At 32.5% G+C, this 27,205-nt stretch overlaps 1 protein-coding gene across 6 annotated transcripts in view; it reads left to right on the top strand.

The window, feature by feature from the left end:
* The window catches only part of SUCO (SUN domain containing ossification factor), a 75,862-nt gene that overhangs the window by 39,910 nt on the left and 8,747 nt on the right, over positions 1 to 27,205 (top strand). For 2 of the 6 annotated variants that reach the window (XM_053606306.1, XM_053606305.1), the window contains exons 8-22: positions 6 to 142; positions 627 to 694; positions 1,542 to 1,649; positions 3,129 to 3,234; positions 5,598 to 5,618; positions 5,800 to 5,855; positions 6,352 to 6,443; positions 7,693 to 7,758; positions 13,242 to 13,310; positions 14,062 to 14,152; positions 16,589 to 17,752; positions 18,729 to 18,816; positions 20,664 to 20,768; positions 22,368 to 22,522; positions 23,010 to 23,101. In XM_053606306.1, the coding sequence (XP_053462281.1) occupies positions 6 to 142; positions 627 to 694; positions 1,542 to 1,649; positions 3,129 to 3,234; positions 5,598 to 5,618; positions 5,800 to 5,855; positions 6,352 to 6,443; positions 7,693 to 7,758; positions 13,242 to 13,310; positions 14,062 to 14,152; positions 16,589 to 17,752; positions 18,729 to 18,816; positions 20,664 to 20,768; positions 22,368 to 22,522; positions 23,010 to 23,101 (2,418 nt within the window). Of the gene's footprint in view, positions 1 to 5; positions 143 to 626; positions 695 to 1,541; positions 1,650 to 3,128; positions 3,235 to 5,597; positions 5,619 to 5,799; positions 5,856 to 6,351; positions 6,444 to 7,692; positions 7,759 to 13,241; positions 13,311 to 14,061; positions 14,153 to 16,588; positions 17,753 to 18,728; positions 18,817 to 20,663; positions 20,769 to 22,367; positions 22,523 to 23,009; positions 23,102 to 23,401; positions 23,500 to 27,205 lie in introns of those variants that run through there. The other 4 variants (XM_053606310.1, XM_053606307.1, XM_053606309.1 and 1 more) reach the window with 4 other exon arrangements.

Raw genomic sequence — 27,205 nt, 5'->3', positions numbered from 1 at the left:
ATAAGGTTTGTCTGCAGGTCAGTCAATGCATCCATCTTCTAATGGAGGTTCACATGCCACGAAAAAGGTCCAGAAAAATCGAAATAATTATGCCTCAGTAGAATGTGGTGCCAAAATTCTGGCAGCTAATCCGGAAGCCAAGGTACTTTAACTTAAGTTTTTGTTTTTTAACAAAATGGAAACCAATGACTTGTTAAAATATAAACATTTGTTATTGGGAGCTATATTTTAACATGAACTATTTTCCTAGATCACTAATAAATATAGGATATGCCTTTTAAGATGTTTTCTTATATGAATTCTTAGTTATATTGGCTTATACATAGTACCCTGTTTTTTAACTTTCACAACATGTATGAAATTTTAAAAAGGAAATACCTAGCAGAAAATTATTTTGTTTTACAGTAACAGGCAATGAATTTTAAATGTGTTGTTATAAGGCTAATTTTAATGCCGTAGTCATAACTGGTAAAATCTTAGCTACTTTCCCAGATGAGTATTTCAGAATCTTAGGTGTGGTGTATTGTAAAAATATGTAAGTCCTAGAAATCTTTAGAATTGAAATAAATATTTTTTCATTATTTTTCCTTAAGTAATTTATTCACTTTCCTTTTTTTAAAAAATAGAGCACATCTGCTATTCTTATAGAAAATATGGATCTTTATATGTTGAATCCTTGTAGCACTAAAATTTGGTAAGTAATACAAAATTTTAAAAAGTAATTCTATGTGTGTACACATAATGTTGAGCTTTTATATTAGGATTAGATTGTTTATTTATATCATTTAATAAACATTTATGATTTATTAGTGTTGGTACTGTGCAAAAGGACAAAATGCCTTTCCTTTTAAGGAGGTCATAAAAAGCAAACAATGGCAGACTTGATTAAGCAATTATGAAATGCTATAAAAAATACAGTTAAAAGGGTATTATAGAAAGAGAGAAATGATGGATAACCACAGGGTATGAGAGAGGGCTTTTTAGAAGAGATAATTCTGAGCTGAATCCAAGAAGGAAGTGGCAGATGGAGGCATAAGTATTTAGGAACTGTAACAATAAAAGAACAGTGCTAAAAGGAGCATAATTTTTTATAATTATTTTGGGGGGGCTATTAAGTGTGACAAGAGTAAAGGTACGATTAGAATAGTAGAGATAAGATAGATAAGATGGGCACTTAGTTTATTTATAATTATGTCATCCAATGCTATATGCCCAGCTTAAACATTTTGAACTCTTTATCATAGATAAAAGATTATGGAGGGCAGTATTTGTTTTAAGAAAGGAAGTGGCATGATCCCATTGGCATTTTAAGAAGGCTTGTCCTTAAAGGATGGCCTTTAGTAGAATGGAATTGGAAGTAGAGAAAAAAATCTTCCTCTTTTCCTAATATTTTGTTGCGGTAACTTTATAATATGCCTTTAGCATTTAAAAAATATTAGTGAGTAACTTTTAGTGGATGTCTGGTTTATACAAATTGAATGTATTTAATACTGTTGTTTTAGTTGGTTTATCTAAATAATTGTCTTGTGTTCTTTCTGAAGGTTTGTTATTGAACTCTGTGAACCAATTCAAGTAAAACAGTTTGATATTGCAAATTATGAATTATTTTCTTCTACTCCTAAAGACTTTCTGGTTTCTATCAGTGACAGGTACGTTTTAAAGCTGGTTGATATTGAATCTTTAGAATAAAAGAAATGGGTCACTCTTTTGACTTCAACATTTTATTGTTGGTTTATGGTGACAGTACTAGTACTACTGTATTGTAGGCTCTTGTTAATTACTTTCATTAACTTATATAACTTATATAAGATGAAGAAACAGATATGAAGAGGTTACAAAGCTTGCCTAGGTCAAATGACTTACACAGCCAAGATTGGAATGCAGAATTCTGTGAATTCTAAGTCCTTACTCCTACTCATTATACTCTATTATTTACAAATATTTCTTTAAAAAGTTATTAAAAACATACATGTACAGGAGTTTCCTTTTATTCTACATATTATCAGTTATATTTTTGTTAAAGTATATTATGAACCCTTTTTTGTATGTATGATTATGAAAGAAATAAACATTGTAAGAAATTTGGAAAAGAACTGCATCAACTAAAGATAACCCTTGTTAGCATGATACTATATTCCTTCTAGTCTTTCTTACGCATTTAATTACTCTATAAAAAATATTTCCTTTTTTACTTGTTACATCCTGAGAATATCCCTTTGTCTTTTAAACATACCGTTTTTAATGTTTACTTAGTATTTTTTTCTTCAGCAGAGGTGTTTAATCATTCCATTAACACTTATTGGGCACCCACGATATGCCATATAGGGTGCTTTTGTTTATGTAACTTTTCTGTCATTGATCATTAAAGGTTTTCCGTGGTGTTTCTTCCTTTACCTTATACTCTGCATCACATAGATAATAGTTTTTGAAATAAGTTCTGAATATCTCTGATAATTCCATCTATTATTTTGCCACTAATATTGTTCACATCATTTCCTTTTTCTGTAAGTTGCAGTTTTCTTACATGTCACATGAACATATATAGCACTGACAAGTAAAGTGGATTTTTTTTAATGTGTGGAAAGAAAGCTCATTATTTTGAGTTCTTTAAATGTTGCAGTAAACAAAAACAATAGTTTTAGATTTTCATATTATATTTCCTTTTAAAAGAGAAGAGCTATATTATGTCAAATTCAAATATGATTAATAATAGTGTTTTTTTTTCTGATTCCCTTTCCATCAGTACTTATATTTATACTTTACATCATCATAACTTGTCAGTACGTGCAGAGTTGTATCACCTTCTCCCAAGATAATGTCTTGTTTGCTTTCTATTTTAAAACCTCCACAAAGTCCTCTCAAAGCCCCCAAAGTTGTACTGGCCCTGCTTCTGTCTAATGGTGTGATTTTTCCAGGTATTCTTTCTCAGTAGAGAGGAGCCTATCAGTTTAGTTAGAAAAGATAATGTATTTATGTAATTCAGGGTCATGATCTGTTTAAACTATGTTAAGTTAATGTGTTCACCTGGAGAGGGAAAAAATGTACAGGATATATTTTGAAAATATGATGGAATTTCTTTTAATATGTGGTTTATAATTTTTCAAAAATATTTATACTTTATATCCTAGATATCCTACAAATAAATGGATTAAGTTGGGTACTTTCCATGGTAGAGATGAGCGGAATGTCCAGAGTTTCCCTTTAGATGAACAAATGTATGCAAAATATGTGAAGGTAATGTTTACAAATACAGGACTATGTTCTATAAAAAAATATGTCTGTTATTCACACTTTATACACCCCAGCCAATTTAGAAATCATAAAAATTCAGAGGAAATTGATTGTTAATATACCATTTAATAAAACAGTTGTTGCTTGGATATACAAGGTGTCCCAAAGGTCACCTCTAACGTCACTATAAAGGGAAAATGGGAAATTGTTGCTAAATGTATCTTTATTTTACAAAATATCCATTACAAAATTTTACAAAATGTTTACAAAATATTTTCTACGTGTTGGGCACCTCTTTGTAGAATTTTATAATGAATATTTTGTAAGTAAAGGTGCATTGAGCTACAATTTCTCATTTTCCCTATGTATGATGACTTTTAGAGGTGACCTTTGGGATACCATGTACATTATTTTATGAGAAAAATGTTAATACATTTCCTTGTATGTCACTGGAAACTTAGGCAAGTCTTTTTTATTTGTGGTTCTGATAAGATTTCAAATTATAACTCTTCATGCAAATGTCATCTCATAGTATTATACTTCTATTTTGAAATCCAAATTGTTGACTAGTTGCTGAAGTCTTACAATCTGATTCCTGAATCATTTTAATTGTAATATCCAATTATTTGATTGGAAAGGCTTTTAAAACCTTTTCTTTTGTAATTTCAAATGAAATATTCTGTGTCTAAGTATCAGTTTCAAATGAAGTGACTTTTTAAGCACTGATATTAAATATTCCCTCTGCTGCTTCTACCAACTAATCAAGTAGAATGATCACTTTTGAATTAGATTTAGGTAAGGTAGGAGAAATTCCTACTCCTCTCCTTCCATCCTCCCCTTTTTTACTTTAAAATAGTAGCCATACCATAGAGTACTGTTTTATTCATAATTTGACCTTTTGGAACGGCAGCAATTCAGATTTCTGTCCTTTCTTCTTTGAATGTGAGAACTTACAGCTGCTACTTAATTTCGTCTTCTGTGATTTTACTGTCTCTTTAAAGCATGTAATAAATTGACTTCTATAAATGGTTAAACTTGTAGTATTCTTAGTCTGAGCATAAAAATGCTAAATTCTGTTTTGAAAATTAATTGATGTTCTCAGTTAATAATTCAATAGAATTCTAAAATATAAAAGATCATCTTCAATTCCTTTTAGAATGAATACTGAGTAATTATTTAATGATCTGTTTGGTATACTTCCTATACTGTGAAGAGGAAAAAATGTTAAAAGTCATTTGCCAGTTGATACATTTAATTTTGCAAATAAAACAGTTTACATGTGATGAAATAGTAGAAAATCATTCCTTCGACCGGCTACTTTTCTAACAACAGAAGAATATTTCATTAGCATAAAATAATACCATATAAAACTCTTCTATGTTGTCCTTTTTATGGTGAGAGACTAGAGCATTTTGATGATTAGTTTTGTAAAAAATCATGTTTGGTTGAATTGAGTCTAGAAGCAAAAAATGCTTTCTGAGTCATTTTGTAGCAACAAACGTTATATACATTTCATTTTCCTAAAAGAACTAACCTGAAATCTACAAACTGATTTTTTTTTTTCTTGAGACAGAGTCTCACTATGTTGCCCTTGGTAAAGTGCTGTGATGTCACAGCTCACAGCAACCTCAAACTCTTGGGTTCAAGTGATTCTGTTGCCTCAGCCTCCCAAGTAGCTGGGACTACAGGCGCTTGCCACAACGCCTGGCTATTTTTTGTTGCAGTAGTCATTGTTGGTTAGCTGGCCAGGTTGGGTTTGAACCCACCACCTTTGGTATATGTGACTGGTGCCGTATTGAATCAATAGACAATCTTCTACTCCTATAAATTATACTTGAAATAACATTGCATACCAAAAATGTGTTCTATTTATGAAACAACTTGTATACAGTATTCTATAAGTGTAAATATTTCATAATATACTATTCCTTTTATCAGTGTCTATACATAGTATAGTGCTTATATATCTGCATATGTATCAATATATGAATTCAAATATATATATGTACACAACACATAGCTATAGTATTTAAGGTAATTTAAGACTGTTTCTAGATACAGTTTATTGCTTTTAGAATGCTTGCATATCTAACAGATAAAATGGCAGTGAATTTTATATTAGTTAATTATATGACTTAATTTCTTTCCTTACAGTTATTTAGATAATACTCTCTAGTTGTGGTGGTAAAAATTTAAATCATTGCTTTAATTTCTGCAAAGAATTGAGAATACTACAGTTTTATCCATTACAGTATATTGCTTTCTGTACTTTATGCGGTATAATTTACACGTGTTTAAAGTTGCTTGTGGCATGTTATCTGGACTTTGGAACTGATTTCTTTTTCTTTTCCTTTTTCTTGCTTCAGATGTTCATCAAGTACATAAAGGTTAGCAACCTTCTCTTTTGCAATATTGAGTAACAGGACATAGTGTATTAATGCATTACAAAAACTTTACAAGTATTGATTTTTGGGGAAATGAAGGCTTTATTTTTAGAAATGTTATAATGAAAAAGCTGAGTATATGTACTTTCCTAGCTTCCCATTTCATGTACTTTTTATTCTTTAGGTGGAGCTGGTATCACATTTTGGATCAGAGCACTTTTGTCCATTAAGTCTTATAAGGTAATGCAGAACAAAATACATGTTCTGGGTATTTATTTTTTAAAAAATGAGATATTAAAATTCCAATGTATTTCAAGTGAAGAAATAATTTTTTCTTATGTGAAGTTCATACCATGAAATAGGAACCATGAAACCTTTCTTTCCCTTGAATGCATTTTGGAAAAAAGTCAAAATATCCTCTGTTAAAAAATAAACCTCATTTTTTGTATTTGGTTTAAATTGCTTGCTGTTTTGCTATGATGATAATATATATAGAAACATTTTAGACTGATACACATATAAAAACTTTGTCATTATATTTCTAAATATTTTTAAATAGATTAGTTTTACATTTTAGTGGAAATAGTAAATAAGTAAAAATGTAAGGAACGGCCATTATTTTGGAATCCAAAGGCCACTGGCCCTCAAAACATAACCAAAGTTGATGTTATTTTTTGGAAGAGACATATCTTAACTGTTTTGTTTTGGAAGTCTTTAATAAAATTGTTGTTGATAGGGTATTTGGCACTAGCATGGTAGAAGAATATGAAGAAATTGCTGATTCCCAGTATCACTTAGAACGTCAAGAACTATTTGATGAAGACTATGGTAAGTAACTTTAAATAGGTGACTATAATACATATTTTTTTTTCTTTTTTTTTCCCCTCTTTTGAGAGAGTGTCACTTTTTTTTTTTTTAAGAGACAGAATCTCACTTTGTCACCCTGGGTAGAGTGCTATGGTGTCACAGCTCATAGCAACCTCCAGCTCTTGGGCTTAGGTGATTCTCTTGCCTCAGCCTCCAAGTAGCTGGGAATACGGGCACCCGCCACAATACCTGACTATTTTTGTTGTTGTTGTTACAGTTTGGCTGGGGCCGGGTTTGAACCCTCCACCCTTCGTATATGGGGCCAGCGCCCTACCCACCGAGCCACAGGCACCGCCCTGATAATACATATTTTTTTACTTTTTAAAATCTAATGGTGAATATAGATTAAAATCAGTATGACTGCTCTTTAGACTTTAGCTTATTTTCAATCCTAATAACAAGTTTTTTTCTTCAACCCACTCACCAGTATAATTACTCTGTTACTGTATTGTGTTCCAGGTTTATTAATCAGTTAATTATAACTGAAATTCCCTTCCATAAAATCAGTGCTATAAATTATGATTATATCTCTGGGCCAGGTCCCCCAAACTGTTAAACTTATAAGGTAGCTGTGTGCATTAATTCCTTTGATTTGCCATGAGCCAAAGAGCTTAAAGCCTGAGCTTTTGAAAAACTTCCATGAGCTTCAGGAGGTAGGGGAAAGTTTTATAGCACACTCCATTTCTGCTTTAAGTCCTAGTTCAAGTTGTCTTAAATCATACTTTGGGCAGTCTGAATTTTCCTTCTTTTAATTCTCCCATAAGTGAAACGAAGATGTTGACTAAGAGTTGGGAAAGTATATTGAAAGCTTGAATAAAAGTCTTATAAATGTGGTTAAAATTTTGGTAAGCATGGCAATTAATTTCCTTGGTTGGTATCAGTTTGTTAAGTGATTTCCGAATCTTATTTACTTTTTAGGAACTTGTTTTAGATGTATAATTCATATTTATTATAAAATGTTTTAAATGTCAGTTGACTTTGACAGGACTTAATTTGAGCTTTTTAAACAGTTATTACTGGAGCTACCCCGTTTCCCCGAAAATAAGACATCCTCCGAAAATAAGACCTACTTACAGGAAAGATAAGACGTCCCCTGAAAATAAGACCTAGCGCATCTTTGGGAGCACACCTTAAAATAAGACACTGTCTTATTTTCGGGGAAACAGGGTAGTTCTCAGCGTAAGTACTTTCATTTTCTCTCTCTAAACAGATTATCCACTGGATTATAATACTGGGGAAGATAAATCATCGAAAAATCTTCTTGGTTCTGCTACAAGTGAGTGTTTTGAGATTTTCCTGTTCACATTACTAATGTGTTTCTCAACTTTTCATTCTGATGTACACGGACATTTTGTTGTGATATGGTTTACCAATGTTGAACTTTGAGTTGAAACCAAAGCTACTTGAAAAGTATTTTTATGAAAAAAATAATTTTTTTATTTTTTTAAATAAAAAAATTAAAAAAAAAGAAAAGTATTTTTATGGACATGAAATAGGAAGCATGGATAAAAAGAAAGAGAAAAATGGAAGATTATAAAGGTGTTTCTAAGTACTCATATTTTGAGGCCCATTCCTTGTAATGAAGAAAGGCTGTGAATTTACCTGGGATAGAATTACTAACAAGGTTTTTGTATCAGTAAAATCCTAGCAAATGAGGATCTGTTAATCTATGGGTAGGCTTCGTTTCCTATTTAATCACAACATATGAAGACTGTTCTTATCCATAATAATATTATCCATAATAATATTATATAACAATAATGATTCTGCTATTGCTAATGGCTAATGTACTCTCTGTAAACTAAAGAAACAATGCTAAGACACTTAGTGGCTTAGTTTGTTGTTATTCCAAAGTAGTATCTGAACCTAATGGAGACTACAGGAAAGACCATTACCTGACTGGCACTTTATTTTTACTGGTAGAATGGGGATAGGTATATTTTAATGTTATTTTTGGTTATTCCTGAAGAATATTAGACTAACTCGGAGGAGTTTTCTATTTGGAGATTAATAATTTAATAAAAATAAATTTTGTAAGCAAGGAAACTAGCTGTCATGCTTTTCACTTGTTGCTCTTGTTGAATTGCTTGAATGCTAGTATCACTGTGCACATCGACTATAACTTTTTTAGATATTCCACCAATAGTGTATATATACTTAGTTAGACCCTTTATATAGCCACTTAAGTATTTTGTATAGCCATACTGTATAGAATTAGCAATCACTTCTCTTTCTTTTCATCTTTCCTTCCTACCTTTTCTCACTTCTTTCCCTCTTGCTCCTCATAGAGGAATGTGGATTTCAGTAGATTTTTTGTAAAGGATGGGAGGAAGAGTATTAAAAAGTAACTGCAGAAGGAGAGTCCTTGATTACACACTCATATTACAAAGTATTATTTGTTATATATTAGTTCAATATACTTTATTTTACTTTATTGCTTGACTTTTTAGATATGTGTATTAGTGATTACTTCTAAATAGGAACCTTACCTACGTAGATGATGATATAAACATAGGTGTCTCAGTTGCTGCTTTGAGATGTGATTTTTTTACTAGTGAAAGAAATTATGCTATTTTATCTGGCTGGATAGTAATATTGTTGTTCCTTTAAATTTGTATTCTGAGTGTTACTTGTCAGTCATTATTCTGTCACTTACATGAGAAGCTTAATAATACCAAGTTAGCTCTAGAAGCATCAGTATTTTATAGGATTAGAAAATACTTCCCCAGACTAAAAGATTACTGGAAAGGAGGAGGCTCCTTAGGGAAGTAATGTCTTGCCGTAGTTTAAGATAAAGGAAAACGTTGTTGATGTTCTGGATATTATTTCTCTATGCACCTATGGGATTAATTCCAGGATGCCATTAAACATAACTGTGTATCAGTGGAGGACATTTCTCTGTTCGTAATCTGTTCTCTGACCAATGTATTATTTAAGCTTATTAGTCATAGAATCTTGTTTAGATCCTCCTTTTTGGATCTTTCTCCTTGACGATGTGTTTCTTGGTAACACATCACTTAAGTTTTTCTTTTCAATAATTTCTGGAAAGGCAGTGTTTACCTTCCAGTGTTTTAAACGTTGAAAGAATTTGTATAGTAAGACAAAATGGATGGGAAGCTGGTATCTGAGAATAAGCATGGGAAATGGTATTTAAAATGATCTCCTCTTATTTAAGTTTGAGAACAAGATAGACAGTGGGAACTGAGGAGTAAGACTGCCATCACAAAACCTTACAGACATGGTCTGACACTGCTGTCTTCTGTATCTGTGTGTCCTTTTAGTCTTCTCTGAAGAGTTGGGGACGTTTTTCAGTCTGATTTAGCTATACCCTCCAAGACAGTATAACTTTAAGAAGCAAATAGTAGTTATCTGGCATGATAATGTCTAATTTTGACTATCATCATCACTTTCTAAATTAGCTTGAAATTAACCTATTTTAAACCTAACTCATTTTTTTATTTTTAAGAAGAAATAGTTCCTAGAAAATAGAGTTCTGTGGCTTTGATCATAAAATAAACTCCCCCTCCCTTTTTTTTCTATTAAGTAGTTAGCCATTAAAGGAAATGCATATCACCAGAGTTTGTTGCTTCTGATGAGACTTGGATGTCATAGAGCAGCAGTTCTCAACCTGTGAGTCACAACCCACAGGAACTATATTAAAGGACCGTGGCATTAGGAAGGTTGAGAACCACTGTCACAGAGCGTGTACACTGCCTATTTAGACTTTGTTGATACCATGTAATATACTTAACTGCTGAAAAGAAAAAAAAAAAACTCTTAAAACTGCATTCTTGGTTTCATGTGTATGCCAGTTCTGGCAGCTCCTCTGCCTTATTCTTTTGTTTACATTCTTAAACTAAAAGGTTTGAATTTCTTATGTTAATGAGAATTCTTCATACTACTCTGCTTTCCTTGTGCTTTGTTATCTGAATTTGCCAGGCCGCTATCTACTTCAACATTTGTGCACGTCTCCCTTTACTCTCACATATATGGTCTGTATTTTATTAAAATCACCATGACACCTACATGTAGATATGTGCATGTTTAAAGCAAAATGTAGTTTTTGTTTTCTTTTAAGTCACAGTATTTTTGTGAATATATATAATTATTAAGGTCCTAGGAGGACCATTTTCCTAGAAGATGGAAGTGGGCATACTTCAGAGATAGTACACATAAGAGGTAGTAGCTCTTTATTAGTTTATCTTGTTATGTTACAGCATAGATATAAACCCTTCAGCAGCCTCCTTGTTTTCTGTATCAAAAGGAATCATTGGTATACTGGAGATTGAATAATAACATGAAGATATTTGGCCCTTAGAATTTTATTTCTAAAGGAATTAGGTGGGATGAATAAATTGCTCAATTCAGAAATTAAAGGAGTTGACTAATCCAGAAGAAATTAGGGACGATTATCTATTTTGGGACTGTATTTGAAATTATTACTTATTTTGGAGACTTCATTGGCCAGATATTCATGGTAACAAGCTGTCATCTGTTTGGATGCAAGTTGAGAATGGTCAAAGTAGAATATTTACAAATATTCTTTCTTTCAAAAGACAAAAAACAAGACTAGATTAGGCAATGTTTTGTGAATGTGGAGAAATTACTTCTTTTAGGTTAGATGGGCCACTAACTATTTAGAAATTTGCTAAATTTTGCTTTTGTTACCAAGTCCCCCAAAATGGTGGCAATAAATACTATTTTAAAAGCGGGGATAGAATAAATGAACTTTTTGTAGATACTAGTGTCAAAATACAGGTTCATGAAAAAATACTCTAAAGCTAATTTATACAGATTAACATGTGCTCTTTTCTTGAATTCATTAATAATAAATGCCAAAAAATTTGAAGTCTAAGGTAAAATCTCACTTTAAAGCACTGAAGAAGTAGACTGTTGGTTCCATGATTTGGGTTTTGTAAAGTAGTCAGCTTTGACTAAACTTCAGGCTGCAGCGTAAGTAGAGTCATATCTAATACTACAGTATTGGTTGGTATTAAATAAAAGTGGGTTTATGAGGAAATAACATCCTCCATTCCTAACTTTATCTTAGTTTGTGAGGAAATATGGAATTTCCATTTGTGTCATTATTTCCTGCTGAGACATCTCATTAGCCATAATAAGAACCAAGTCTGCTTCTCCATTCAACAGTTTGTCAGGTTGAAAGGCCATGCATTTAAATGTTTTATTTAAATATTTTAAAATGGCATATATCAAGCCCTTGTGTCATACTGATTGGAAACAAATTACCATGCTTTGTTATCATTCAGAGTTTAGAATCTTAATTATGTAAAGATCAAAATTATAACTGTCTCCTAGAAATCACCTTTAAAACAGTCTGAAATCTCCTAGTGCTTTCTCCAACACTAAAACTTTTATTTGTAGGATCAGCTCTGTGTGACAGTGATCCCAGTTTTCTTGATGTACTAATTTTTCTCTGTTAGATCCTTTCCTGCTTGTCACATCTCTGGTTTTCATTGAAAGTATGATGAAACCCTGTGGATGTCTCTCTCTCTTTTTGTGGATCTGTTTTAGGAAAGGAAACTAAGATGGAAATAACTTACAAGCCTTAATAAGTAGCTGGGAGATCTTAGTATTGTAACAGAAGAGTGGTGTACTTCTAGTGCAGTGGTTCTCAACCTTCCTAATGCTGCGGCCCTTTAATACAGTTCCTGTGGGTCACGACCCACAGGTTGAAAACCGCTGTTCTAGTGGAATTTCAAAGATTAGATTGGGGATGGAAGTTAGTATCATTTGAAATTATATTACATTACATTACTGGAAGGAAGCCTCCTTATTCCTAGCACTAACTTTTTTATGGAGTTCTACTATTTTGTTGTCCTCATGTATAAATAATGTCTGTTTACATAGATTTTGAGGTTTTTGTACCACTTTTTTGTATATCCTCCTTGGAAAGAGAGGCAAGATTAGCAAGCATGCAGTTCTACCTATAATCCTTTGTTTTGTGATATTAACTTTTAATTAATCTGCCCCATATCCATTTCCCCCTAATTCACAAAAGAATTTGTACGCTTTATATTCTAAAAACATTTTAGCCAGTTTTTAAAAGTTATTAGAGAAATTTAATTCTATGCAGTGTCAGTCGACATTTGATTATACTACCAATAGATATTATATGCTACTAGTTATTTTCTGCTTTTCGTAAGATAATATGCCTGTTTTTTTAATTTTTCCTGTGATAATCACCCATTTAGGGAATACTTTTGTTTGTCAAGTTTTTTCTTTTAAACTGTAGAGCCTTTTTAAAGAAAAAAGTTTTTCTATTAAAATGTGGATTTTGATTATCACATTTTTTTCCCTCTCCCAGTATAGGATGTATGCTCAAAATTTTTTTTTTTTTTTTGGTTTTTGGCCGGGGCTGGGTTTGAACCTGCCACCTCCAGCATATGGGACCGGAGCCCTACTCCTTGAGCCCCAGGTGCCGCCCCTATACTTAAATTTTCTAATATGCTGAAAACAGTGTTTGGTAAAAGGTTTGGGGAAGCCTCACCCGCCCCAACCTCCCCAACATATATTTAAATTTAAAATTTCTTCTGAATACAAAAGTTCAGATTTATACTTAAACTTTTAGCTGAAATTTATTTGTGTCCTGTACTGGACTTTAGTAGTCAGGTGAATAAAAAGGTAACTTGCCAAAACATGCAAAAAGATCATTATAAATGACTTTTTGACTATCTGATATTAATGTATAAGAGAATATTTAGGTGTATTGGTATTTTTTCTGATTGAATTTTGTTTTAGATGCCATTCTAAATATGGTGAATATTGCTGCTAATATTCTGGGAGCAAAAACTGAAGACCTGACAGAAGGTACCTAATCACTTTATGGGTCTTTTAAAGAGCTAGTATTCCAAGGAGTCTTTCTAGTTCGGAAACTCAAGTACTGAGCCAAGAAAATAAGAATTTTCATTTAGAAATATAAAAATTGCTCAAAGGAGCTTACTGATCTTCTATTATTCATTGTTTATTTGAATTCTGCAAGTTCTAGGATCTTGTCTGTATAAAATTCATGAATTTATTTTTATTCTCCCCTATTGTAATAGTAATGATTTTATCCCTTATCTCTTTACTGAGGTTTTCATATCCTAATGATATTTTGAATATGTTTTCCTTCTGTGTATCAAATAACTACTAGATTTAGGAAGCCATCTTTTCCTTGGAGAATAGCAAATAAAATATTATTAGGAAGGAGAAGTAATCTTGCCCTTTTTGTAAAAATGCTTAGTTCTAAACACACTTCAAATTACCTATTTATTTTCTTTCATTCTCTTTAAAAACTTTGAATATCTAAAAGACTACTAATCACATAAGATTATACAGAATTCATAGTTATCTGACTTGATTTAATTATCTGAGAAAATGCAAATATGCATTACTTGTAGCAATGATCGTATATGATCAGTTCTTTCTAAAAAACTTTGATTAAAAAAAAAATTCTGCAATAGCAAACCTATTTGACTTTTTTCTTCTACAAGAAACTAAAGTTCTTTGTTATAGTAAAATATTTTCATCGTACAGCTTTTAAAAACTGAACTCAACATGGGCATCTTTCTTAAAATAGGAAATAAAAGTATATCTGAAAATGCCACTGCCACACCTGCACCTAAAATGCCTGAATCAACTCCTGTTTCAACTCCTGTTCCACCTCCTGAGTAAGTTATACTGTGATATTAAATAGAGTTCTGTTAAAATGGAGAGCTAAGTATACTAGTATAACAAAAAGAACTTGTGATTTGTGTGTGAAATGATTATTTATAGTGAGCTCTGAATCATGGGACAGACATTCTGTTGGCCACTTACAGCATCTGTGAGTTGCTTCTTCCATTAGCATTTGTGCTGTGGGAGTACACTTCATTCCAGAGTAAATATTTGTTGTTTTTATATTGTGTATTGCTTCCATTATTTACAATACTAATCTTTTCCCCATTGCAAGTAATTGACCTGATTCTACAGGTATAGGCTTGAGAACAAATTATAAAGACCAGCTTTTGTTTATTAAGTTCAAGTTGAAAAGTGTTGATTATGTATCTTTGGTATCCCTAGAAAGCTACTCAGGATACCTGGAATACTTAGTGAGTAGTGGTTCTTGAGTTTTGTGTTTGTCACAGAGTGAGCTCTCATAGTGTTCCATTTCTCTGAATCATATAGGTCTTTCTCCAGGTTGCAGTGGAGGATTTGGGCAGGGACATATATAGATATAGGTATCGGATAAAATATGCTCTTTTTTTTTTTTTTTGTCTTTTCTACCAGAGAGGCTTAATTTTTGACGCTTCTTAGTCTCTAATGATTTGAATGATTGTGAATAGTTCTACAGTTATTTGTAGATTTAATTTATATTTCCTTAGATATATTCCCTGCAAAACTTTGAAAATCTTTTCTCTTAGAGGAACTCTACTTAAGAGGTTCAGATACTTGAACATGAAATAGTTCAAGGTAGTATGTAAGGAGACCTACAGTGAGTATGCTTTGAACTGCAATTCCTAAGTACTTACTAACTCAAAAATGAGATTTTATGCTTTGAAAAGTGTAATGAGAAATACACGGTGGGTGCCAAAAATTTGTATACACTTTTTAAGAGATCTTAGTGGAAGTAAAATCGATCATTTCCAAAAACTATATGAATTGCAGATAAAATTGATGTGTGAAGTATGTCTAGGTATACTTTCTCACAATTTTTTACTTAATGTTTCTTCATATTTGTCTTAAATACTTTTTAATGCAGTCCTATATAATACTTTTATATAGCAGTCCTTTGAGGAAAATATATGAAAATGAGAGAATCCAGGACAGGGTGTTACTTTTAAAGTTATTTTGAAAAGCTGACTTATATTCTTTTCCTAGGTTTGATTGAGTTTAAGTATAGATCTTACTATATTGGTGTATAACATTTTTGGTATTCAAATACATTAATTTTTAACACACACACACAGCATTATAAATAATTTTCTCTGTAGAAAGCATGACCTAATTGTTTTAATTTGGTCCATTTACTATTTCACTGTCAATAAAATGAAAGCTCACTTTGCAGTTTTTGTTTTGTTTTTTAGCCAGGGCCAGGTTTGAACCTGCCACCCACGGTATATGGGCCTGGCACCTTGCTCCTTGAGCCACAGGCACCGCCCTGAAAGTTCACTTTGTAGATAGTATTTTATCACCTCCTGTCTTTGCTATTATGACATTAGTCTTTATTTGAAGACATTTTTGGTATTCAAATTACTGTATTTTTTTCATATTGTACTTTTGTGCTGAAAGGCTGCATTTGAAAATTAATTATCTTTACCTTGGAAGGAACCACAGACATGATAATTTACAACACTGTTCTCATCAATTCTACCTGCCCACTTGCCTCTACTGCATACACATATGTACTCGAGCCCCCAAATAGAACAGAATCAGTGACACTGCTAGTTTATCCTAAGCCAGAAGTTTTATTTATGTTTTTAAGTATTTGGCTTTTAATAGTAGAAAATTAGCATGGGCAACATTAAGATTATTGTGGTGGGAAGGATGTTTTTTCTTCCTAAAGCAGAAAATCTTGTGTGTGTCTTTAATGCCAGATTGAAGTTCTTCAGATCATCTTCAGAAAATTATCTTTGAGAAATCTAGCTGCCCTTTGAAAATAGGTTATTCAAGCACAGAGGATGCTTATAAGTATTAAAAATCCTGGATTCTAGTTGTAGTTCTGGAGCTTATAGCTGTTGGTTACCTTAATTCTGATCTGTAATGGGTTGTGAGGCTTGTAAAGATTTGGTGACTATTTTATAGGAGGAAAGGTATACTATACATTCAGTGAACGGAACTATTCACTTATAAGTCTTAAACAGGTTAAAAGAAAGCAAGTTTGATAGGTTTAAATGTGGTTTGAGTCATTTGACTGGTAACTTGATAAATGATCTTTCTGTTGCCAATTCTGAGCAGTATTTGTTTTTATAATAAAAATGAAGGTAAAAAATTCATCAAAAAATAATTTGAATTTCTTCTGTATTTCCAGCTTTCCTTTAATCTTATGTATATGTTTATTTTCCTTAAACATATTTTAACTTTAGACTTTCAAGTAAAGTGATTGTAATTGTAATATATATTTTTAGGTATATAACTGCTGAAATACACATGCATGACACGGAGCCATCAACACCAGATACTGCAAAAGAGAGTCCCATTGTACAGTTAGTTCAAGAGGAAGAAGAGGAGGCAAGTCCATCTACAGTGACCCTTCTGGGCAGCGGTGAACAGGAGGATGAATCATCGCCCTGGTTTGAGTCAGAGACACAAATATTTTGCAGTGAACTGACCACAGTTTGTTGTATTTCTAGTTTTTCTGAATATATATTTAAATGGTGTTCAGTTAGAGTTGCTCTTTATTGGCAGCGCAGCAGAACTGCTTGGAGTAAAGGAAAAAATTATCTTGTGTCAGCTCAGCCACCATTACTGCTACCTGCAGAATCAGTAGAAATTTCAGTATTGCAACCTTCAAAAGGAGAATTGGACAGTAAAGATGTGGAAAGGGAAGCTGAAATTGTTGTTCTTGGTGACTTAAGTAGTGTGCACCAAGGTGATTTGATGAATCACACTGTAGATGCAATTGAACTTGAACCAAGCCATCCACAAACTCTTTCTCAGTCTGTTCTCTTAGATATTACTCCAGAAATTAGTTCATTATCTGACATAGAAATATCTGAATCTGTTAAGTACACGGCAGGACATACACCATCACAAATAATTCCCCAGGAACACTCTATTGAGGTTGATAATGAAACAGGAAAAAAGTCTGAGAGCTTTAGTTCTATAGAGAAGCCATCTGTTATCTATGAAACAAACAAAGTTAATGAGGTAATAGATAATGTAATAAAAGAAGATATGAACTCCATGCACATTACCACAAAGTTATCTGAAACAATAGTGCCACCTTTAAACACAGCCACTGTGCCAGACAATGAAGATGGGGAAGCCAAAATGAATATAGCTGACACACCAAAGCAAATTTTGACTCCTGTTGTGGATTCTTCTTCACTACCTGAAGTAAAAGAAGAAGAACAATCTCCCGAAGATGCCCTTTTGAAAGGGTTACAGAGGACAGCTACAGATTTTTATGCTGAATTGCAAAATTCTACAGATCTAGGATATGCTAATGGAAATCTTGTACATGGATCAAACCAAAAGGAGTCAGTATTTATGAGACTTAATAATCGTATTAAAGCCTTAGAAGTTAACATGTCTCTCAGTGGTCGCTATCTGGAGGAGCTTAGCCAAAGGTAAACTTTATTTTGAATTAGCACAATTGTATCACAAGTTAAGTAGCAAAATGTGATCTGTGATTACAGAAGAAAAGGATTTAATTATCTCATGATGTAGTAGTAATAAACACAGTTTTAGCTAGAGAAAGCTGTTTGCTGATGGAAGACTTAATGAACGAACTTTTAAAAAAAGTTTTAGAAGTACTTCTCAATGGCATAAAAGCTTTGTTATTAGTTTAGTAACAAGTTTGAGTTATTTATACTCACTTTTTCCTTTCTTCTCTTGCTTAACTTTAGCTACTTTTGTTGTTTAATGTATATAGGCCTTAAAGCTCTTAGTGGAACTGGACCCTATATCATTTAATAGTTTAGATAAGTGAAGGCAAGAATGGATGGATTGAATTGGATGATAAGGCAACATTTCACTCTTTTAAACAGGTTCTAGTTCTAGTTCTAATTATGTTCTGTGCTTGTAAATGCCATAGATAGTGCCAGTACATTTTTGCAGTGATGAAGACCCCAGGCACAGTATTTTTTTTAATCACTTAAATACCCATTGACTGTCCTTAGGGCTTCTCCCCCAACATGTTACAATCAATCTAGGCACCAAATATCTAGATACCACCTTTTCTTACACCTTAAACTGAAACACTACTAATAAGACGTCACTTAGTCATGTCCTAAATGGAATTTCTTTCTTATTCATACATACAGTTTATTGGCAATTGTGTGTGTATGTGTATGTCCACTTAGTTAATTGCCTTTCTCTACTCCACTAAATTTTATATAGCCCTAAGATGTATAGAATTGATGTCAAAGTACAAATACCTCAAGGGACCTCTTTATTATACCTTTGCACATGTTCCTGTGTTACACAGGTCTGAATAAGGTCATTTTATAAAAATGGACTTATACATTGAAATGAGAAGTGTTTCTAGTACTGAGTGAGTAAATAAGAAATTAAAGTTAATTTAAACCAATTCTTATTCTGTAGGTACCGAAAACAAATGGAAGAAATGCAAAAGGCTTTTAATAAAACAATAGTAAAACTTCAGAATACTTCAAGAATAGCAGAGGAGCAGGTTGGTCTCCTTCATACTTATTTGTATTTTATATAAATTTTCATTAAATTTTATAGAATTTCACTGGTAAAAAGATAAGTAGGGTTGGTTCACTTTTCCTCTGATAACTAATTATGGCCTCTTGTTTGGAAAACTAGATGTTAGCATCATCATCTCTTTCAGAAAAAATTTTCTTAAAGATTATTCACATTACCCTTTTTGTGTGTGTATATAGGTAGAAGAAGTACAGTGGACTTTAGCTTCATTAAACTGTAAAATCTTCTGTGGTTTTTTATGTAAATAATCTTACTGACTGCAAATAAGAACAGCTTTGTTTCTTTTTGATCCTCATACGTTTTATTTTTTTCTCTTATCTGTTGGCTAGAGCTATATATATAGTGATGCGATAGAACTAGTGGTAGTGCTCATTCCTGTATCTTGAGTTTAAGAGAAAAAGTTCAGTATTATAGATTTAAATGTGATATATGGATTATCACAGTAAAGAAATTTACACTGAGATTTTCTAAGAAGTTATTTGGGACTAGGGCACAGTGAGGTAAGAAGAAGCTGAGGCTGTACAGGGTTTGTTTTAGTTAGTTTAGTTTTACTCTCCTATTCATGGGACATTATGATTGTGATTCTTCCTTTATTGGTTTATTTTTCTGTTTTTAAGGTTTAGGAGTTCTTTAAACTACATTACTAGAGATATGCTTAGCAAATATTTTCTCCCAATCCATTGCTTGTTCTCTCATTTTCTTTAGAGTGTGTTTTGAAGAACAGATGTTTTTAATTTATTGAAGCCCAGTTTATAAATTTTCTCTTTGTTGTGTGGAATTTTTGCCTAATGCAAAACCACAATTTTTTTCCCTTGTTTTCTTCTAGAAGGTTTATGGTTTTAGGTTTACAGCAGGGTTGTGATTCCTTTTCCAAGGTATAGATAAAGGGTTTGGGGGGTGGGTAGGAAGGGGAAGGCATGTGAATATCCATTTGTTTTAGCATCATTTGTTTAAAAGACTGTCCTTTCCCCACTGAATTTCCTTTGCACTTTTGAAAAAAACCCAATTGACCATGAGTCTGTTTCTTGGCTTCTGTTAATCTGTTTGTCTATCTTAATGCTAATACCACTATTTTGCCATTGCTATAGCTTTATTGTAACACTTGAAGTCCAGTAGCATTAAGTCCCCCAGTATTTTTCTTTTCTGAGATTTTTTCGACTAGGTTTTTTTACATTGCTATATGGATTTTAGAATTAGCTTGTCAGTCTCTACCAAAAAAAAAAAAAAAAATTAAACAAAATCCCCACAAAAATCTTATTTGAATCTTGATTGGGATTATACTAAATTCATAGATGAATTTGGAGAATTGACATCTTGAAAGTAGTAACAGTAAGTCTTCTGACATATGATCACAGTATTTAGGTCTTCATTAATTTTAATACAATGATTTCCCCTCTTCTGTATTTTCCCTTTTTATGTGTCTCAAAGACTTTTCTAAGTATTTTTCGATGTATATTAGCACTATTGGAAGTAAATCTTGATTAGAAGCATATATTGCCCATATTAATTTGAAAAGTAATTTATCAACTTCTATTATACAGTATTTCACATCGTAGCAGTACGAGGCAGAAAAAATTGGGGGGAAGGGAGAGTTGAATGCATTCCCAAATTCTTGAAGTGCTTTGGTGGGTTTTTAAATATCTGGTCAAAGTTTATAATATTTCTTCTTAATATTTCTTTTTAAGAGCTTATTATTAATACATTTGTTTTAGAAAACATAGTGATTTTTCCAGATTATTTTACTTTAATTTATAGCGTAGTTAATATACAAATGAAACACAAAGAAAAATAATATTTATTTCTTTATCATAGGATCAGCGGCAAACTGAAGCCATCCAGTTGCTACAGGCACAGTTGACTAACATGACACAACTGGTTTCAAATTTATCAACAACAGTGGTAGAATTAAAACAGGAGGTAATTGTTATTCCAGTATTGTGAGACATAGTACATATATGGAGGTTGTCATGAAGGCAAGCTTATTAACATGAATATGCTACCTATAAACTTCAACCAAACAAAATTATCATTTATGGAGAACTTTTTCAGAATACCAGAATGTGGAGTATTTTAAGTTTGGGGACTATATTGTCATAATCACTATAAAGCATGACTTCATAATTTAGGCCTTACTTGTAAGTGTAAGAGTATTCTGATAGGCCATCATTGCAAGCACTGAATAGCAGCTTACACTTCATTTTCAGTTAAAAAAGGCTTATAAAGTTGCTTAACAAAGCAAAAATGTTGTTGGTTTAATAAGAATTTTATTTAGTATCTAGTATATGTGAGACATGGGCTTTTATAGTTCTAGGTTGTGGTATATAACAATGAATCGTGTCTGGCCTCACAAAATTTGTGTTATGGAGGAGGGATAGAATACATATAGTGAATTTGTAAACAAGTGATAATTTCTCCTAACCAATGCCATGAAATAAATGGGGGAAAAAAAACGAAGAAGCAGCATGTGTGTATGGTGGTGGTAGGAATGCTTCTTTAGCTAGAGTGATTTTGGAAGGCCTATCTGAAGAGGTGGCATTAGAACTGAGTGTTCAAGAAGAGTTAGCTGCCACCTATTGCCTGTGATGAGAACAAACTTGTTATTAGCAAAACTAGGATGAAGGACCCGAGATTTGACACAGTGTGACGTGTTTGAGGGCGGAAAGAAGGCTAAGATGGCTGGAGCCTATTGAGTGAGAAAAGTGAGGCTGAGATATGGGTTGAAGATATCGGAGCCCTGGTCATGTAGCACTTTGTAGGCATTTTAGACTTTGAATATTATTTGAATCATTGTATGTCATTGGAATGTATTGAGTAAAGAAGTGTGGGTCGTATCCTAATGGTTAACACTGTGAGAAACTCCTCAATTTGTTGCTCTGTGGAGAATTGCCTGTTGGGGAACAGCAAGAGCAGCAGCAGAGAGGAAGCCAATTAGGGGGTGATTGCAGTAACCTGGATGATGTGATGCTGGCTTAGACTAGGATTTTAGAAGTGGAGTATAATATAAAATTATTGAATTCAGGATATACTTAAGAGGAAGAAAGACAGTGACAAGCTTTGTTGAAATGTTGGGTGTGAAGGGATGAGAAATTAAGGATGGTCTCCAGGTTTTTGCCTTAAATAACTGGTTGGTGGTTCAGTCTTATAAAATGGGAAAGAATGAGTGAAGCACGAGTTTTTTTTTTTTTTCTCCCTGAGGAAGAAATAGTGCAAATGGAAAGACAAACCAAATATGATAGTATTAACAATTGGCAAACATACACGAAAGGCATAAATACGTTTATTGTACTATTTTTTTAAACTTTTCCGTAAGTTTGAAATTTTTCAAAGAAAGAATTAGTGGGGAGAGAAGAAGAAAAACATTGATTTAATAGTTCATTTTCAAAGCATGTCCTGCATTTATGGTTTTGAAACAAACTGAAAAAATTAAAATGATTTGTCCTTTGAATTTTAAATGCCACTACATATTTTCTAGTATGATTTTACTATTATTATTATTTAACCCTATTCTCATCTCAGGTTTCAGATCGACAGAGTTATCTTGTCATATCTTTAGTTCTTTGTGTTGTCTTGGGACTGATGCTTTGTATGCAGCGTTGTCGAAACACTTCTCAATTTGATGGAGATTATATTTCAAAACTTCCTAAAAGTAACCAGTATCCAAGCCCTAAAAGGTAATGTCAGCATTATATTTTACAGTTTTCTTTTTTTACTATGCCTTTTATATTTGGGGGAAATTTTGAGCAGATAAGGGGACATTGAGGTAATTTCTTCTGCTATTTGATTATTTTGAAGCCAAAACGTTAACAAAAACTCATGGACTAGTGAGTTGGTCCTATGCCTGATTGGCTCTGTGGACTATAATAGAAAAAACACTAACAGTAAGTGCTTAAAACCCTCGAAATATTTGGGTTGAGAAAGTTGTTCAAAAGGAGGAAGAAAATAAATATTTTAATTTAGTACCTTGTAGACAAAGATCTTTGGTTTTTTAACTTACATTAGCAATGATTAGAGTGTTACAGTTAGTCCTATGTGGTATGTGTTGTTCTCAGTCACCTCCATTGAGCATCATCTACCAGAGTAGATATTAATTTTTATATTAATAAAAATAATAATTAATAATAATTATTAATTTTATATTAATTTTTCTTAATGTGTTAGGTGTTTTTCTTCCTATGATGATATGAATTTGAAAAGAAGAACTTCATTCCCACTCATCAGATCCAAGTCCCTACAGTTAACTGGCAAAGAAGGTAGATTTTCATGGCTATGCAATGTGTGTGTGTGTGTGCGCGCGCGCATAAAAACATGAAACTAGCTTACTTCTGGCATAAGTATAATGTCAGTATTGTGTTTGTGACCTGTGCAACGAAAAATGCATACATATATAGCCTTTGTGTTTGTTCTGTGTCAAAGCCGCTTTATCATTTTCACATTTTTATGTCTTTGTTTCTTAAATCCCAGAGGGTGGGGAGGTGGGCTTTAGTATATGTTTGATTAGCATTCGTTAGCTTTGTTTGCACATGCTCCTGTTTAGAAGTATTTCTTTTTAGAAAGGGGTGTTTGAGAAAGTTCAACAGATATGGAAAACCTGAATGTGCTCCCATAGCATCCTGTGCTTATCTGCCTCCTCTTCTTATACAGGTAGGACCCCTTTTGTCTCCAGTTTAGGACTATGAGGCACTTTCTGAGCAAGTCTTATCTGTCTCTTTTATAGCCTCAGAGTCTGATTGGTTCCATTGTCTAACACTCAATACCTATAAATACTTCCAGTTAAATGAATAGATGTTTTCTGAGTGGCTGTTTTCTTCAGTATCTTTGTAATTAATTAATGTTTATTAAGAGACATAGAAATTTGTCTTCATAGCAATATTAAAATAACCAAATTAATTACATATTTCAATTAGTAGTGCTTTCTTAATAATCATTAACTATTATCTCTTTCTTTAAGATTTAGTAACTGAGTAGCAAGTTTCCACTGATTTAACCACTTAAGTAATCATTCCTGACCTTCAATGGTTTATTGTTACTCACAAAGCTTATAGAATTATTATGTATATTTACTTAGGGCTAATAAATCTCTTCCTCCTTTCTGCTTCTTTCTCTTTTTTATCTTTGTTTTGGTTATAAGTGAAATTTTTAATTCAATTATTACATACAAGAGAGTTAATTATTATTTGTAAAGCTTGATGAATTTTCATAAACTGAACACAGTGGTGTAAACAATGTCCAGATTAAGAAGCAGAACATCATCTAGCATCTCAAAAAGTGCTCTTTCAATCATTAGTGACACATTTCTTCCCAGAGTGGCCAGTGTTTTGACTTCCAACTATTGTGAGATTCCATGTTATTGAGAGTATTCCTTTTTTTGTTCTTATTTATGTACCGTATTCCTTTATACAAATACAGAGAGTGCCCAAAAAAGTATGTACATTTTAAGAAAGGAAAAATCTGTACTAAAATTGTAATACTCAGTATATACCAGTAACAGAAGATGACTACACCACACATTTGAGCACGTCTTAGAATTGCAGAAGTCAAAGCTAACTTGAGTATTACAATTTTAATATAGTTTTTTCCTTTCCTAAAACAAGTATACATTTACTTGGTGCCCTCTGTATAGTGTACATTATTCGTTTCCATTTGGGGTTATTTTCCTTTTGAGGCTATTACATATCTTTTGGTGAGCACACATGTGCATTTGTGTTAGGTACACACCTAGAAGGGGAGTCAGTGGATAACAGGTCAGTTTAGTAAACACTGCCACACAGTTTTCCAAAGTGTTATGTGGATTTGCCCTTCCATCAGCTGTGTGTGAGAGTACCAGTTGCTCCACATCCTAGTTAACATCTGGTATTTTTGGTCTTCAGCCATTCTGGCAGATGTGTATTTATTCCTTATTTAAGCATATTCATGCAATTAGGAAATATGTTAGAGATATTTTTCCTTCCCAGTGTTTTTAGTTTTATTTTAAATTAAGTGAAAACATGACACTTTTACTATAACTGCCATTTTTATCTAGCTCTTTAAGTGCAAATAGAAGCCTTTTATACCTGATAATAGAATTATTTCTATTTTGAACAACAGTGTCATCTTGATTTATCTTCACAAGTAAAGAAAGCTGAGTACAATAGGCAGGTACAGGACTGACTTTAGCCCTAATTCTTATGTTAGTCAATTAATTTATTTCTTCTCTTGTTTAAGTTAGATCTATTTTTATGGCATTTATCATATAATTTGCTTTGATTCGAACTCTTTTACTTGCCTTATTTTTTGCTTACAATCTCTGTGAGAAGGGACCTTGTCTTGTTTTATTTTAAATTGTGGTGAATAGCACATAAACATAAAATTTTCCATCTTAACCATTTTTAAGCATACAGTTCAGTAATAATAAGTAAGTTAACATTGTTATAAAACAGAACTCCAGAATGTTTTCATCTTGCCAATCTGAAACTCTATGCCCATTAAACAACTATTTTCCTCCCCCCTCCAACCCCTGCTAACTACTATTCCATTTTCTGTTCCTATGAATTTAACTACTTTTTAGATACTCCATGTAAGTGGAATCGTACAGTATTTGTCTTTCTGTGATTGGTTTTACTTTACTTAGCATGTCTTTCATGTTTATCCAGTAGTGTGTGACAGGATTTCCATTGTAAAGTTGAATGATATTTCATTGCACGTATATACCACATTTTTGGGTCCATTCATCTGTTGATGGACATTTGGGTTGCTTCTCCTCTTGGGTATTGTGCCTAGTACTTCTATGAACATGGGTAGACAAATAACTCTACGAGACCCTGCTTTTGATTCTTCTGGATGTATACCCAGAAGTGGGATTGCTGAACATATGGTATTTCTGTTTTTAATTTTTTGAAGAACTTCCATACTGTTTTTCATAGTTGTACCATTTTATAATTCTACTAACAATGCAGAGGGGTTCTAGTTTCTCCCCATCCTCACTAGCAGTTGTTATTTTCTTTCTTTTTTTGGGGGGGGTTTTTTTTTTTTTTTTTGGTAGCAGTCATCCAAATGGGTATGAGGTAATATCTTATTGTGAGTTTGATTTGCATATCTCTGATGATTATTGATGTTCAGTGTCTTTTCAACATATTATTTAACTTTCTATTTTGAAGTTCTCAGATGTATGGTCTGTAAATATTTTCTTTCATTATGTTACCTTTTTACTCTGTTGAATGTATCCTTTGATGTTCAGAGTTTTAAAGTTTGAAGTGTTTCCATTTGTTTGTTTTCTTTTTGTTGCCTGTAATTTTGGCATCATATCTAAGAAATCACTGAAGTCCAAGGTCATGAAGCATTTCCACTTTGTTTTCTTCTAGGAATTTTAGAAATTTGGGTCTTTAATTCATTTTGTATTAATTTTTGTATATATTGTAAGAGTACAGTTTCATTCTTTTGCGTGTGACTGTCCAGTTTTCCCAGCACTCTATGTTGGAGTGTTCTTGGTACTCTTGTTGAGTATCTTTTAACCATATTCAGGATGGCCGCCTTATTTTATTCCATTGCTCTGTCTTTATGCCACTGCTACACTGTTGATTTCTGTAGCATTATATGTATGTAGTAATGTGTTTTGACGTCTGGAAGTGTGAGTTGTCTAATTTTGTTCTTTTAAAAATTCTTTTGGTTATTCTGGTTCCCTTGAGATTTCGTATGAATTTTAGAGTGAACTTTTCTACTTTGACATACAGTGCCCTTGCACTGAATCTACAGATCATTTTGGGTAGTATATACAACAGTGTTAAGGCTTTAATTAACACAGAATGTATTTACATTTATTTGTATCTTCTTTAATTTCTTTCATTCTTTCTAACCGTTTTGGTTAGATTTATTCCTAAGTATGTTATTCTTTTTGATATTGTAAATAACATCATATCCTGAAGTTTAAGGTATGCTTTCTTCAGTCATGTCCAGTCCATTCTTTGTTTCTGGCAATCATGTTTTTGATCTCTGGCATTCATTTGTTGTTCCTTCTTAGAATTTCATCTCTTTGCTTACATTATCCATCTATTTTTGCATGTTGTCTACTTTTTTCATTTGAAGTCCTTAGCATATAAATTATAATTTAAAAAAATTCTGATTTTATAATTCTGTTTTTTTTCTTTAATTATTCCTTATAATTTTTTGTTGAAAGTGAAAATAGGCCTTTAGTAATGTATAATAGTAAGGTGTGGAGTCAGGGAAGCATTTGGTAATCCTGTGATTAGGTCCTAGTCTTTTGATGAGCCTCTGCCCCTTTGCCAGTGCTTTTCATTCCTTCCCCAACCCCATTGAGGTGGGACAAGTTGGTGAGTATTTCTCTTTCCCGGGTGAGTTAGGTTCTGTTAAAACACTAGCAG

This window comes from Nycticebus coucang, chromosome 10 (assembly GCF_027406575.1).
Source record: "Nycticebus coucang isolate mNycCou1 chromosome 10, mNycCou1.pri, whole genome shotgun sequence".
Taxonomy (NCBI): Eukaryota; Metazoa; Chordata; class Mammalia; order Primates; family Lorisidae; genus Nycticebus; species Nycticebus coucang.
This window is presented reverse-complemented; position numbering and strand designations above follow the sequence as displayed.